At 39.5% G+C, this 14882-nt stretch overlaps 1 protein-coding gene across 3 annotated transcripts in view; it reads right to left on the reverse strand.

Moving 5' to 3' along the window:
- Positions 1-1513, reverse strand: part of hmgxb4a (HMG box domain containing 4a) — a 53217-nt gene extending 51704 nt beyond the window's left edge. Inside the window, exon 1 of one of the 3 annotated variants that reach the window (XM_039766446.1) lies at positions 1389-1513. Coding sequence is in view for 1 of the 3 variants with exons in the window: in XM_039766445.1 (XP_039622379.1) it covers positions 62-64 (3 nt within the window). In the remaining 2 variants the exon portion in view is untranslated. Of the gene's footprint in view, positions 1-61; positions 203-1388 lie in introns of those variants that run through there. The other 2 variants (XM_039766447.1, XM_039766445.1) reach the window with 2 other exon arrangements.
- Between the last annotated feature and the right edge of the window lie 13369 nt (positions 1514-14882).

The following is a 14882-nucleotide window of genomic DNA, read 5'->3' on the forward strand; positions in this document are numbered from 1 at the left end:
TTGAATTAAGGAAGCATAATAAAAAGTAAGCATTAACTGTTTAACAGCATCTACAGCTCACCATTCAATAATTCTGTGAACAGCCGATTGTATGGGAAGCTGATCTTCTAGCTATATAGGACCCCGACAACCACTTTTTGTAATTCTTTCCCTGCATCTGCTTAGGCGGATTCTTCAGTCCTGCAATTCAAAAATTTACCCAAAGGTGGACCTTTTCTTAATCACTTAATTCTACAGATCTCAGTTGTACAAGTGGCTTTATTTACTCTCCCAAAGTTCCTTGCCATAATTCATGTTGCCCTCTTTGGCACCCTGCCTTGTGGGAATAGCCTCCTGCTTCCCGGCAGCTCTGCTCAGGATAAAGCTGGTTTAGAAGATGGATGGATGGATTGACTCAAAGCAGGTTTAGACGAGAAGAGGTGAGGATGGATGTTTGCCCAAACTCCAGTCAAGTCTCTTTTTATCTGTTCACATTTTCCTTTTAACCTGAAATTGAGCCAATTCTCATTATTCCATCTGAAATGAATGAATGTTCCTGTATTGTGTTTGTAATGCAAAATGTTGAAAAACATGACAAAGTATGTTTGCTTGTTTTTTATCCCATTAATATAATTGAGATCTCAAGTATGATTCGAACTTGGACATAAATTTTAGCATTTCCAAAAATGCAGTTTTGTTCACTAACATAAAAACATGCGATACATGTCACTAATACTACTCTACTGATCAAACTAACGGGTAAAACAGATGCACGAATGAACCCACTAATCATAATTACGAAGTTTCAGCAGAAATAAGCGGTTACTTGGGTTTATTGTTAAAGCAGCAGCACCTCTGATAAACTGAATGAGATCTGTCTGTAAGCAGCGTCTTCAAGACATTGTATAAAATGCACGCACGCTTATGTGGCGACTTGTTCCTGATGATAACAGCGAGTTAAATTAAACTAAATGGCCATCTTATAATTTAACGATGGAGTGACATGAATGGCAAAAGAAGGCACCTCGCATGCTGCATACTATTATTATTCCCGAATTCAATTAGTTTTATTTAAGCGACCAAGTCCTCCTTTTCAAACCCCATACCACTCGCCCGGAATTCCCGCCTGCCATTTTTTTAAAAAACACAAACAAACACACCCCTTGCTAGCCCACCCTCCGCCTAAATTATTCCGTTCATTTAACTGCGCTGGGCCGTCATGGCGTTTCTCTCGGCCACTCTTCTAACTCGAGATGCGGGGCTCTGCCCATCAGTCCAGGCCGCGGAGGAACCGCCAGCTTATTGTACGGTTGCCTGGACATGCCAAAATAAGAAAAGGTGATCGGACAGCCATCGGAAGACATCCAGGCCAAAACAAGGCGCTTACGCAGTCCAAGTTTGCTTTGTACCTTCAGTGTGCAACTTCAGAGTCCCGCTCACCGGTTAAATGCGCCGCCATCTTAGTGCTGCCCGACAAAAAGGATTCCCGGGGTGGAGACGCGAGAAGGGAGGTGGGAGCGGGGGCTGGCGGCACAGGGTCAAGTAGACAATAGCTTCGCCGCTACTGGAGAGGACACTGTAGTCGCTTTTGTATACCGTGTGGATGTGTTTTAATGTTCAAGAGTTTAATTGGGACAAGTGTGCACTTTAGCCATTGCAATATTCGTGTTTTTAGTTCAATTCTGTGTAAAAGGTGTATGAGGCGGTGACATCTTCTAATCATGCCACTTCATAGAACGTTTGCTTACAGGTAAAATCACAGCCAGACAAAACAAAATGGATTTTCTTGTGTTTATACATTTTAGCATAGTCAGACTATAAATAGGAGAAGCATGCACGAGTGTGGCAGTGGGTACCGGTGCCCCGTGAGGACTGTTGTTGTTCCGAACGAAGTAATGATTTAATGATCAGATTTTAATAGGGGATTGTAGTGATTAAAACTGGGACCTCACGGTTCCAGTAGGCTGAGTTCACATTCTGGCCAGTTACATAGTACAGCTTTGTGCGAACGCGTATGTGTGTGTGTGCTTGCTAGCAAATCCAGATTAGCTTCATATACGCATCAGATCCTAAACTAGTAAGTGCTGCGTTAAAATCTGAACATTCTCTGAAAGTGTAAATGTGCAGCCAACAGCGTCCGCTAATGGGCTGATGTGGTATCTGGGGAACATCCTGCCATCGTCCTGCTATGGTCTGAGTGGATTCAGAAGATTGGTTGATACATGTTTATTCGTTTAAAGTCTGATTTTGCTGTTCCCTATCCACAATTCTGACACCTTTAGCGTATGGTGTGTTGTTTCTTTTTATCACCATTGAATAAAGTGTGGTTTATGTTAATTCTTGTAATATTGTCTGGCGCCTCTTCCTGATTCGACGATCCGAGACATCCCCACATGTCATATACTGTTGTTCTACTTGCCTTGATGTCTAGTTATGCAATACGTCGAGCATTTTGGGGTCACATCTCCCATTTTCCCCCACTAGACTCCCCAAAAACCCTAATTTGTAGGCCATTTTTAATATATTTTGGGCAGGAAATTGTATCCTTATAATCAGAAGTTGTACATGCCACATCAACACACCCTAATGGGATACAAGTTACTGCTTTTCATAACACTTTGAAAAAAATGGGGATTGGTAATACAGGCATGTGGAGTGTCGTTTTATGTTATTTCAAGGCTGCTGATAACAATGTTGACAATAGATTTGATATAGGATTCTTTACTGCTGGTCATAGCCTTCTAAAATCCACTCCTAGAAGGTTAAAATGACAAATTTCAAACATAAGAAGGTGTGGTACCTTTTAAGATCATCACAAGGTCAATGATTAAGAACATGTTATTTTTATCCCTTTACTAGGGCTAGCCCTCTATTGACCTTTATCAGTGGGTGAAAAATGACAAATTTCTATTACAATTAAGAATATAACTTTATACGTTATCTTTGAAGCACACATTTAAATATTTCAAATATCTGATGCAACTATCATTGTTTATTATATACTATTTTTACCTTATGAAGTAAATCCTATTTCTTATAAAGGGCATATTGCGCTAATTCAGATTTTTAGACCTTATTTCTTTTAGTTAATTGCCAACTCAGTCACTGTGTGAAGTTTGGTTATTTTGCTGATTATTTGTATAACTTTTTTTTAGCTTTAGTTTCCTTCCATATGTGTACAGTTTGCAACTCAAAGTGACCTGAGATTGATTAGTATTGTCATGCTAATTTCTGTGTCATGCAGTGGATTGTCATCTAATCCAGTTATGGTTCCTGCCTTATACTCAGTGTTGCCAGAAGGGGGACCAGCTTACAATTTTACTCAATAGGGGAATGAACAGATCTAGTAATTAATAATATGCTTGTGCAAATTATTCAGGATATTCATCCATCCATCGATCATCCAACCTGCTGCATCCTAACTATAGGGTCACGGGGGTCCACCAAAGCCATTCCCAGCCAACACAGGGCGCAAAGCAGGAAACAAACACTGGGCAGAGTGCCAGCCCACCGCAGGGCACACAAACCCACACACTATGGACAATTTAGGATCGCCAATGCACCTAACCTGCATGTCTTTGGACTGTGGAAGGAAACCAGAGCACCCAGAGGAAACCCACGCAGACACGGGGAGAACATGCAAGCTCCATGCAGGGAGGACCCAGGAAGCTAACCCGGGTCTCCTTACTACGAGGCAGCAGTGCTACCACTGTGCCACCGTGCCGCCCTCAGAATATTCATCTCCTCAGAAAATTACTTTGTTATCCAAACCCATGTGTAATCATTATTATAAGGCACAGACTTGTGTCTTTAAAATATGTATTTTCAAAACAAATGAATTACAATGGATGGAAAGGGGCAGAATGCATAGACTTCCAATGGATGCATCCATCCATTGTTTTTCTAACCCACTTCTCCAGATCAGGATCATGGTAAACTGGTGCCCAGTATTGGGTTCGAGGCAGGAAGCACACTTGGGACATGCATGACTAGCATGTATATACACTGTGTACAGTATGTTCAAAGTTCACTTTATTTGTCATGCTAAACCACACACAGCAGTATACAGCAGAACAAAATTGTGTCACCCAGCCTAAAATGTGCAAGAATAGCCAACAAAATAAACAAGAATAACAAAATCAAACAACAGAGGATCAGTAACATATTTCACAGATAATATATATATATATATTGTTCAATTTTAACAAACTAGCATCGTATTTTCAGACTGATCATTGCTGAAGAGTCTAATGACTTGTGGGACCCTGTTATGAAATCTGTCAGTTCTGCACCATATACTTCAGTTCCACATTCCAGAGGACAGAAAGGCAAACAGTCCATTGTCTGATAATGCTGATGGCCCTTTTTGACAGTGTTTGTAGTAGAGTTCCTGTATGGGATGGAGAGATTTCCATGTAATTTTCTCAGCTGCACTCACCATTCTCTGCAGGGAAACCTGTTTTGAGGCAGTACAGTCCCTATGCCAGATGGAGATGCAGGTGGTCAGTACACTCTCTGTGCTGCTTCTGTAGAATGAGATGAGAGTGAGTGGGTGAGTCAAGCTCTTCTCATGCACTTCAGGACATACAATCACTTCTGTCCTATCTTGACTAGGGAGGAGGTGTTTTGGTGTCTAGAAGAGACAATTTGTTATCTACACTTCTAGGAGCATTGTGCTCCTGACTGACTCCAAAGTGGAGCTGTTGATAGAAAGGAGAAGGTGAGTGGCAAGGTTCTTCCTAAAGCTGACAGTGATCTCCATTATTGTATCAACATTCAGGGTCAGGTTATTGTTCTCACACCAGCCTACAAGTTACTTGACCTCCTCTCTGTAAGCCATCTCATCATCACCACTGATGGGGCATACAGTATACTGTATGTATATTTGTGAGTGTGTGTGTCCATTTAAAAACATAAATCTTGTCAACTCAGAGTAGACCATTCAGGTTTGTTTATTAGCTAATAGCTAACTTGTCCCAATATCTCATCCAGTTATTTTTTAAAGATTGTTAAATTTTCCACTTCAGCTACTTGATTTTTAGTTTGGATATGTAAAATTCTTTACAAGAAGATGTATTAACTGTCATTTGTCTTAAATGCACTTATCTTTTAAGTCCACTATTGTCCTTGAAATTGTGATTAACTGAACTAATCAGGATTGTATAGAAGTACTCCAGATGTGGTCTCACTACCACAATGTACTCTGTGAGCACAACACCTATTCATTTATATTCAATAAATTTTACTGTATACTCTAAATATTTTATTTGCCTTTTAATAGCTTCCGCCCTAGGTCAGGTTTCTTTCTTTTTATCTGAAATTGCTAAGTACTTAATTCTTGTTAGCTAAAGCTAAAAGTTATATTTCTTTATCCAACACACCAACCAAATATCTTATTGGAGGGCTTTTAACCAGATTTTGATGAACGTTTTTTGCGTGTACATGTGTCTTGAATTTCAGAGAGGGATTTTCCCCCAGGGTAAGAACAAGTGGGGGTCATTTTAGTGACTCTGAGTGATTTCACCAAAGGGTTTATAAAGAATGATATTATGATTGTAGACTACTCAATTTCATCTTCACTTTGTGCACATACTACATTTATTACATTTTTGTCTGTTAACTGAAAAATAAACACTGCTTAAAACCAATATTAGAAACAACATAATTATATCATTGCCATGTGCATTAGTGAATGTCAGAATAACTGAGGACATTTACACTAACTAGTAAAGCTGCTTATAATCTTATACTTTTTAAATCATGTTTGCCAAAAAATCACTTTCTCAGGTTTGTGACATTTGCTGTTGTGAGATTGCATCAGTGTATGGAGGAGACTTTAGCTTGTTAGTAACACAGAAAAGTAATGAACATTAGAACAATTATGATGAAAACAGGCCATTCAGCCCAACAAGCTTTTTTATCCTGTTCACCTAGATAGTCCAAAATAACTCAATATGTCTGTGGTTCTTTGTGTAAATAAAACCTTTATAAGGTTTGTGGAAAATCTGTCCTTAACAAGTTTCCAACCACGTGCCCATGTTCTAATTTCGGAATTTACTTTAATTCCTTTCATAATTTTAAACACTTCAGTCATGCCTTCACTTAGTCTCTGTTTTCGTAAACTGAAAAGGTGCAACTCCTTCGATAGCTCCTTATAGTTCAATCCTCCCTGTCCCAGAATCAGCCTAATTGCTCTTCTCTGGACATTCTCTAGCCTTGCTATATTTTTTTGTGATTTGGAAACCAAAAATCTAGGTGAGGCCTCACTAGAGCATTATATAATTTCTAACCATATGAGTAGCTGTATACCCTCCATTGACTTGTGGCATATAACCTAATGTCCTTTACGCCTTCTTGATCAGTTCTGTTCACTGTTTTGATGTAGGTAGGGATGATAGGTAGGGATGAGTCCACTTTGACTGCTAGGTCCTTCTCATAAGGTGTACTTTGAAGTTTCAGATGTCCCATTGTTTATTTAAATACAACATTTTTCCTTTCTACATGCAATACTCTACATTTACTTACATTAAACTTCATCTGCCACAAATCTACGCAAGTCTATATGAGGAGTAAGTCCCTCTGCAACAGTTTAGCTGATTCTACATTATCTACTATTCTACCTAGTCATGTATCATCTGTAAACTTAACCAACTTGTTATTTATTTCCTGCTGAGACCATTTATATATATTAAAAATAGCAGTGGCTCATCAGTGATCCCTGAGTGACACCACTTTTAACTCTTTCTCTTTCCCCTAACCATAACCTTTTCCTTCCTGTGTCTGAGCCAATTTTGTACCCACCTATACACCATTCCCTGAAGTCCCACTTCTTTTAGTTTGATGTTTAATGGACAAGTCAGATTAACTCAAATTTTAGTTATCACACACCTGAAGAGTTTTCAAATCTTTGCTGCCTTTTTAGTATTTGTTAATCTTTAAGGTTACTTTTGTGAATAGAATGTATTATTATTAAACTTGTTAATTTAAGATTATTATAATTTCAGAATGAATGTAAAAAATCTTCTGTTCTGTCATTTTCATGCTGCCTTACACAACTGATCATGCTTTCCTATTACTTATGCCTGTATACTTATCCAGATTTCGCCACTGAATGGAACAGCAGCAATTACTGGTAAGTGGAGGCTGCATCCCCTTCACTCCTCTTCCATCCAATTATGTGCCATTTGTGCTATCATCACGTTTGGCACATTTTAGTTGTTATAATAATGAACATTTATTTGATTTCAAAAACACAACAACATAAATGTAGTGTTTGCTAATTCGATTTCAGTAATTAAGTATTCTGTTTTAGCAGCTCCGCTAACAACACATCTCAAATTCTTTGGACTTATGTTAACTCGTTACATGTCGTATTGTTAGAGATTTGCATAGAAAATGTCTTGGCAATGTGAACCATTTGAAACACTAACCAAATAAATTTTATTTTGGAATGAACATATGGAGCAGATCATTTTGTCACCTGAATAGAGGGACAGGTGGGAGGATTGCATCTGGTTCAGGTTGTCTTTCTTAGATGAATCTTCCCATGGATGTAGCCATAACAGACAGCATTCTGTCTTGTGGATGGTAACATTGTTTACTTGTACTTCTCTCCTGCCCGTTCTGCATGTTGCTATTTATTGATAGGACCATTTATCCATTTCGACAACTGTTCAGATTTGCTGCTGTGGTGCTCCTGTCCAACCAAACCCTGTTACTATGTTTTATATTCAGCGTCTCGTACAATTGGAGAAGAATTCCTCAATGCATGGTAATCTTTTTAACGGTCCACTGACGTGCACTGCTTCAGCAGTATCCATTTTTCATTTTGTCTCCTGTAACACCTTCAAGGCCAACAGTTTATTATGGATCGTTGGCTGAAATCTAGGACTTTGAACACAAGTCTAGAAAAAAAGTAGTGTCTGACTCATTTGCTATCAAACTGGCAGGCAACATATACAAATCAGAACAGTGTGGGTCGTCTGGATCTGGAAGATGATTATAGGTGAGAGTTGGAAACTTGCAGTTAAAACCAAAAGAGAATGAGCCAGCTTGTCTACTCAGTAAAGAAGCATGTGACACAGAAAGTGACAAAGGAACTGCACAGATTTAGCAGCATCCCATTTGTGGTGGGGTTCTTGCCATCTTTCTTACTTTTCTCCTGAAGCTGTAACAGATGATACTGTAGAGGCAGTTAAATTATGGAGATGTATTCAAATATCTATATTCATGGATATGCCATAAATATATATTCATTATTATTCATTCTATATTCATTCAACGCACTACATGTACAGTACACTATATGCCCAAAGGTTTGAGGAAACCTGACCATGAGCTTGTTGAACATTCCATTACAAAATCACAAGCATTAATATGGAGTTGTAACCCCCCTTTACAGGTATGACTGCCTCCACTATTCTAGCAAGACAATCCACACATTTTTGGAGTGTGTCTTAAGGAATCTATGCTTATTCAGCCAAAAGAACATTTGTGAGACCAACCATTGATGTTAGACAGGAAGACTTGGCTGACAATCAGCTTTCCAGTTATTCTCAAAAGTGTTCAGCAGGAATGAGGTCAGTGCTCAGTACAGGCCAAACAAGTTCTTACAGTTCTTTATAGACCTGGATATGTGCACAGGGGCACAGTCATGCAGAAACAGGAAAGGGTCTTTCCCAGTCTGTTTACCATGATGTTGGAAGCACAAAATTGTCTAAAATGTCTTTGCTTCATGGCAGAGCTGTTGGCGCCCGTCAACATTTCCACTTCACAATAATAGCATTTAAGTTGACATAGCAGATCTAGCAAATCAGAAATTTCAAGCACTGACTTGTGACAAAGGTGACATCCTATAACAGTACCAAATTTGAAGTCACCAAGTTCTTCAGTAAGACCCATTCTACTGGCAATGTGTGTTAATGGAGATTGCATGGCTATGTGGTTGATTTTGGGGACCTGTTAGCAATGGGTGTGACGGAAACGGCTGAACGCAGCCATTTGGAGGGTGTCCACATTATTTTTTGCCATATAGCATATTCGTGCACCAGTTCTTCCTCTTTGCACTTTTGGTTTGTACACAATTTGTCTACATCAGTACATGCAGAAAAAATTACGCTAATAAATCAATGCTGGCCAAAGGAGGTCAGACAAATCGAGTGTGACAAAGTGGTCCTCGGCCTACTTTGAAAATCACCATGATAAAGGATTTGTTTTGATTACTCAGTCACAACGTTTTAAGCTGTTAAACTGAGTAATGTTGAAAGAAAAGTCCAAGCAGACTCATTTTATCTATAAATGTAGGTACTGGCAAAATATGGATTATTTCAGTTTTGGTTTTGATATTAGGATATGTAAGCATTTTCCTGGTCATTTATATATTTAATCAAAAGGCACTGGCTCAATATTTGCTAACATTTACAGAACCCATCCAGCATATACAAATGCAACTACATCACAGACTATAAAAAAATCCTTTGATGTACCTGCATATGCAAGCTGTATCAAAATACAAATTCATTTGTTTTGTCCAGTGTAAATTCTTTCTAACTCCCCCTAAATTTCACATTGTTTAAATATTTTAAAGTGGTGGCAGTGCAGAAGCTAATGCACTGGACTACCACGTTGTCTATTTAATTCCTCAATGTGGATTCGCTGTGATCATGTGCAAGTCTCTTATCCCACCTTTTTCTCTCATATGTCGTCGTCTTCTTTCGGCTGCTCCTGTTAGGGATTGCCACAGCGGATCATCTTCTTCTATATCTTTCTGTCCTCTGCATCTTGTTCTGTTACACCCATCACCTGCATGTCCTCTCTCACCACATCCATAAACCTTCACTTAGGCCTTCCTCTTTTCCTCTTCCCTGGCAGCTCTACCCTTAGCATCCTTCTTCCAATATACCCAGCATCTCTCTTCGGCACATGTCCCAACCAACACAATCTTGCCTCTCTGACTCTGTCTCCCAACCGTCCAACTTGAGCTGACCCTCTAATGTACTCATTTCTAATCCTACCCATCCTCGCACACCCAATGCAAATCTTAGCATCTTTAACTCTACCACCTCCACCTCTGTCTCCTGCTTTCTGGTCAGTGCCACCGTCTCCAACCCATATAACATAGCTGGTCTCACTACCGTCCTGTAGACCTTCCCTTTCACTCTTGCTGATACCCGTCTGTCACAAATTACTCCTCACACTCTTCTCCACCCATTCCACCCTGTCACTCTTCTCCACCCATTCCACCTCTGTTTTTCACATCTCTTCCTCAATCCCCATTACTCTGTACTGTTGATTCCAAGTATTTAAAGTCATCCTCCTTCGCCAACTCTACTCCTTGCATCCACATCATTCCTCTGACCTCCCTTTCATTTACACACATGTATTCTGTCTTGTTCCTACTGACCTTCATTCCTCTCCTCTCTAGAGTATATCTCCACTTCTCCAGGGTCTCCTCAACCTGCTCCCTACTATTGCTACAGATCACAATGTCATCAGCAAACATCTTAGTCCATGGGGACTCCTGTCTAATCTCGTCTGTCAACCTGTCCATCACCATTGTAAATAAGAAAGAGCTCAGAGCCGATCCCTGATGTAATCCCACCTCCAACATGAATGCATCCATCACTCCTACTGCAGACCTCACCACTGTCACACTTCCCTTGTACATATCCTGTACAACTCTTACGTACTTCTCTGCCACTCCCGACTTCCTCATACAATACCACAGCTCCTCTCGAGGCACCCTGTTATATGCTTTCTCCAGGTCCACAAAGACGCAATGCACCTCCTTCTGGCCTTCTTTAAACTTCTCCATCAACATCCCCAGAGCAAACATTGCATCTGTGGTGCTCTTTCTTGGCAAGAAATCATACTGCTGCTCACTAATCATCACCTCACTTCTTAACCTAGCTTCCACTACTCTTTCCCATAACTTCATGTTGTGGCTCATCAATTTTATTCCCCTGTAATTACTGCAGTCCTGCACATCCCCCTTATTCTTAAATATTGGCACCAGTACACTTCTTCACTCCTCAGGCATCCTCTCTCTTTCCAAGATTCCATTAAACAATCTGGTTAAAAACTCCACTGCCATCTTACCTAGACACCTCCATGCTTCCACAGGTATGTCATCTGGACCAACGGCCTTTCCATTTTTCATCCTCTTCATAGCCGTCCTTACTTCCTCCTTGCTAATCCATTGCACTTCCTGATTCACCATCTCCACATCATCCAACTTCCGTTCTCTCTCTTTCGTTCTCTTCATTCATCAGCCTCTCAAAGTACTCTTTCCATCACTCAACACACTCTTCTTGCTTAGGAGTACGTATCCATCTTTATCCTTTATCACCCTAACCTGCTGCACATCTTTCCCAGCTCGGTCCCTCTGTCTAGCCAATTGGTACAAGTGCTTTTCTCCCTCCTTAGTATCCAACCTCTCATACAACTCATCATAAGCCTTTTTCTTTGGCCTTCGCCACCTCTGTCTTCACCTTGCACCTTATCTCCTTGTACTCTTGTCTACTTTCTGCATCTTTGACTATCCCACTTCTTTGCCACCCTCTTCCTCTGTATACTCTCCTGTATTTCCTTATTCCACTACCTGGTTTCCTTTTCCTCCTTCCTTTTTCCAGATGTCACGCCAAGCACCCTTCTTGCTGTCACCCTTAATACATTTGCTATAGTTTCCCAGCTGTCTGGTAACTCTTCACTGCCACCCACTGCCTGTCTAACCTCCTCCCTAAACTCAACCTTTGCAGTCTTCCTTTTTCCAACTTCCACCATTTGATCCTTGGCTCTGCCCTCACTCTCTTCCTCTTCTTGATCTCCAATGTCATCCTACAGACCACCATCCTATGCTGCTTAACTACACTTTCCACTGCGACCACTTTGTAGTCTTCAATCTCCTTCAGATCAACTCTTCTGCACAGGATGTAATCTACCTGTGTGCATCTTCCTCCACTCTTGTACATAACTCTATGTTCCTCCCTCTTCTTAAAATACATATTCACCACAGCAATGTCCATCCTTTTGGCAAAATCTACTATCCTCTGACCTTATTCATTCCTCTCCTTGCCACCATACCTACCCATCACCTCCTCGTCTCCACTGTTTCCTTCACCAACATGCCCATTGAAATCCACTCCAATCACCACTTTCTGTCCCTTGGGTACACTGTTCATCACTTCATCCAACTCGCTCCAAAAAAAAAATCTTCTTTCTTGCCCATTGCACACCCAACTTGCAATGCATATGCATTAACAACATTCATCATCACACCTCCAATTTCCAGCTTCATAATCATTACTCTGTCTGACACCCTTTTCACCTCCAAAACACTCTTGACATACTGTTCCTTCAGAATAACTTCTTCCCCATTTCTCCTCCCATCCACATCATGATAGAACAATTTGAATCCACCTCCGATCCACTTGGCCTTACTCCCCTTCCATTTAGTCTCTTGCATGCACAATACTGTATATCAACCCTCCTTCTCTCCATCATATCTGCTAACTCTCTCCTCCTTACTAGTCATACTGCCAATATTCAAAGTTCCTACCCTCAGTTCCACTCTTTTTCTTTCCTCCTCTCCTCCAGACACGTCTCCCCCCCTTCTCCTTCTTCCTTTTTCTCTCAAATGTAAAACATAAATAAACACTAGTACCGTATTCTGATCTAGCAAGTTGCTTTGGATAAAGGTGTCACAAAACAAATGTGAAGTCATAACAGATAAAATGTAATGCTGAAATAAACAGTTATATTTAGACTTTAAAATGTAAATTGATTAAACTTGAACATATTTAAATTTAGCGGGCGGCACGGTGGTGCGGTGGGTAGCGCTGCTGCCTCGCAGTTAGGAGACCTGGGTTCGCTTCCCGGGTCCTCCCTGCGTGGAGTTTGCATGTTCTCCCCGTGTCTGCGTGGGTTTCCTCCCACAGTCCAAAGACATGCAGGTTAGGTGGATTGGCAATTCTAAATTGACGCTTGGTGTGTGGGTGTGTTTGTGTGTGTCCTGCGGTGGGTTGGCACCCTGCCCGGGATTGGTTCCTGCCTTGTGCCCTGTGTTGGCTGGGATTGGATCCAGCAGACCCCCATGACCCTGTAGTTAGGATTCAGCGGGTTGGAAAATGGATGGATGGATATTTAAATTTACAGTTAATCAAATAACATGCAACACGCAATTTACATCTTCAGATGTTTAATTTTGTATGAAGAGAAACAATACACAGAAACAAAACATATTTACAAGTTAATTGGAAATTACAGTAACATCTCTCTTTACTTCAGTGTTGTACCAGAAATTTTAGGATATGCTAGTTACATTTCCTAAGGAAGCTATGCAGTAACAAAACAAAATCAAGTAATACAACCATAGACATAGAAAGGGGATGACTGTTAAGATATGAATACTTTTAATTCGACAGCTACATGCGAACAAGTATTTATTATATACCTCAAGAATACAGGAAAAAAATGCAAGGTGCTTGACAGTCAATTTTAAGTGTAAACCAAAAGTGGAAACATTTTTCAAAAAGCATTGTTTCATTATGTTGCGGAGAGTGGTTGTGAAGCTCACTTTGCACCAACTGCACTGCACTTCTCCAACACTGCTGAATCATCAGTCTCTTTGCCAGTACATTTTAATTCTATGTGGAGACTGCAATGAGAATACCTTGCCAAAAGTTCTATCCTTTAATAAAGGTTTTTCCAAACATTTACCAATTGAATGAATGTTCACCTGCCTGAACCTATGTAAAATATATAAAATAATATTATTTCAAAAGTTTAATTTTTTGTTTGCCCAAGATCTTCCTTATAATTACATCACTATTTTTCCATTTTAATAACATTTTGTTTTTTTCCAAACAAGGAAACTCAAAAAAAATAAAAAACCCCAACCACAAGTAAGGATGAGGCTGAATTATATAGACATTTTTTCTCCTTCATCTTAACATTTTTCTATGGAGTTCTAACTTGTTCAAGCAGATGTCTCTTCATATCTGATCTTTTTTTTCTCTTTTAAAACACAAAAATCTCCCAGTTTGACCAACAAAATGTATCTTTTTATATTAATTGGAATGAAAATGATGACATTGTATACATATTGTGAATTACTATACTGGTGATTTTCTGTTCATTTATGCAAGCTCCATTAGGCTACCTGCATTTTGTATTTTAAGCTTTACAACAAACTACATTTGCTGAAGTCTGCAACATTGACATGGGTATTAAAACAATTGTTGCGATATAATATTTAAAAAAAAAAATTGAGGTTTTTGTTTGCGTGACAGGACTAAAAACAATTACAACATATACAAAAGGTAACTATTCACAATAAATGTTTGCACACAATAATTAAAACCATTGATGAATATTCTTCTGTTATAAAAATAATCCATAAATAGTATAAAACATTATGGAAGCAATAAACAAAAATCTTCTTTTTCTGTATCACTCCAACTTCTATTGCCTGTGTACAATTTGTGTACAGTATATGCTATGATCATTTCGAACATTTTGACATTGACCATCTAAATTTTTAGTCTGTCTGTAACATTCAGCAGTCACTCGGTCACTTGTATGTTCAACTAACAGCATATCATATAGAGAAGCTGGTGTATACATCCTCAGTTGGATTTTTAAATAGTTTGTGAAACACATGTGGACACTTTGGTTCTGGACTGTAGACACCTTATTGGAAAAAAAACTGGCAGAACATATTCCTTCTTGTCAGTTAAGTCTGTCTACCAAAATTCATAAGCAACTGGACAAAAGATTTCACGTCAACACTAAAAATCATTTACAAACTGGTTGAAGGTCAGTCAATGATAAAAAAAAGCCAAGGATGTGTCATAAACTGCTTATGCTGCATTAAGTCTTTCAATCAGCTCCTTGTCATTTTTCTG

The sequence above is a fragment of the Polypterus senegalus genome, chromosome 10 (genome assembly GCF_016835505.1).
Source record: "Polypterus senegalus isolate Bchr_013 chromosome 10, ASM1683550v1, whole genome shotgun sequence".
NCBI classification, from domain to species: Eukaryota; Metazoa; Chordata; class Cladistia; order Polypteriformes; family Polypteridae; genus Polypterus; species Polypterus senegalus.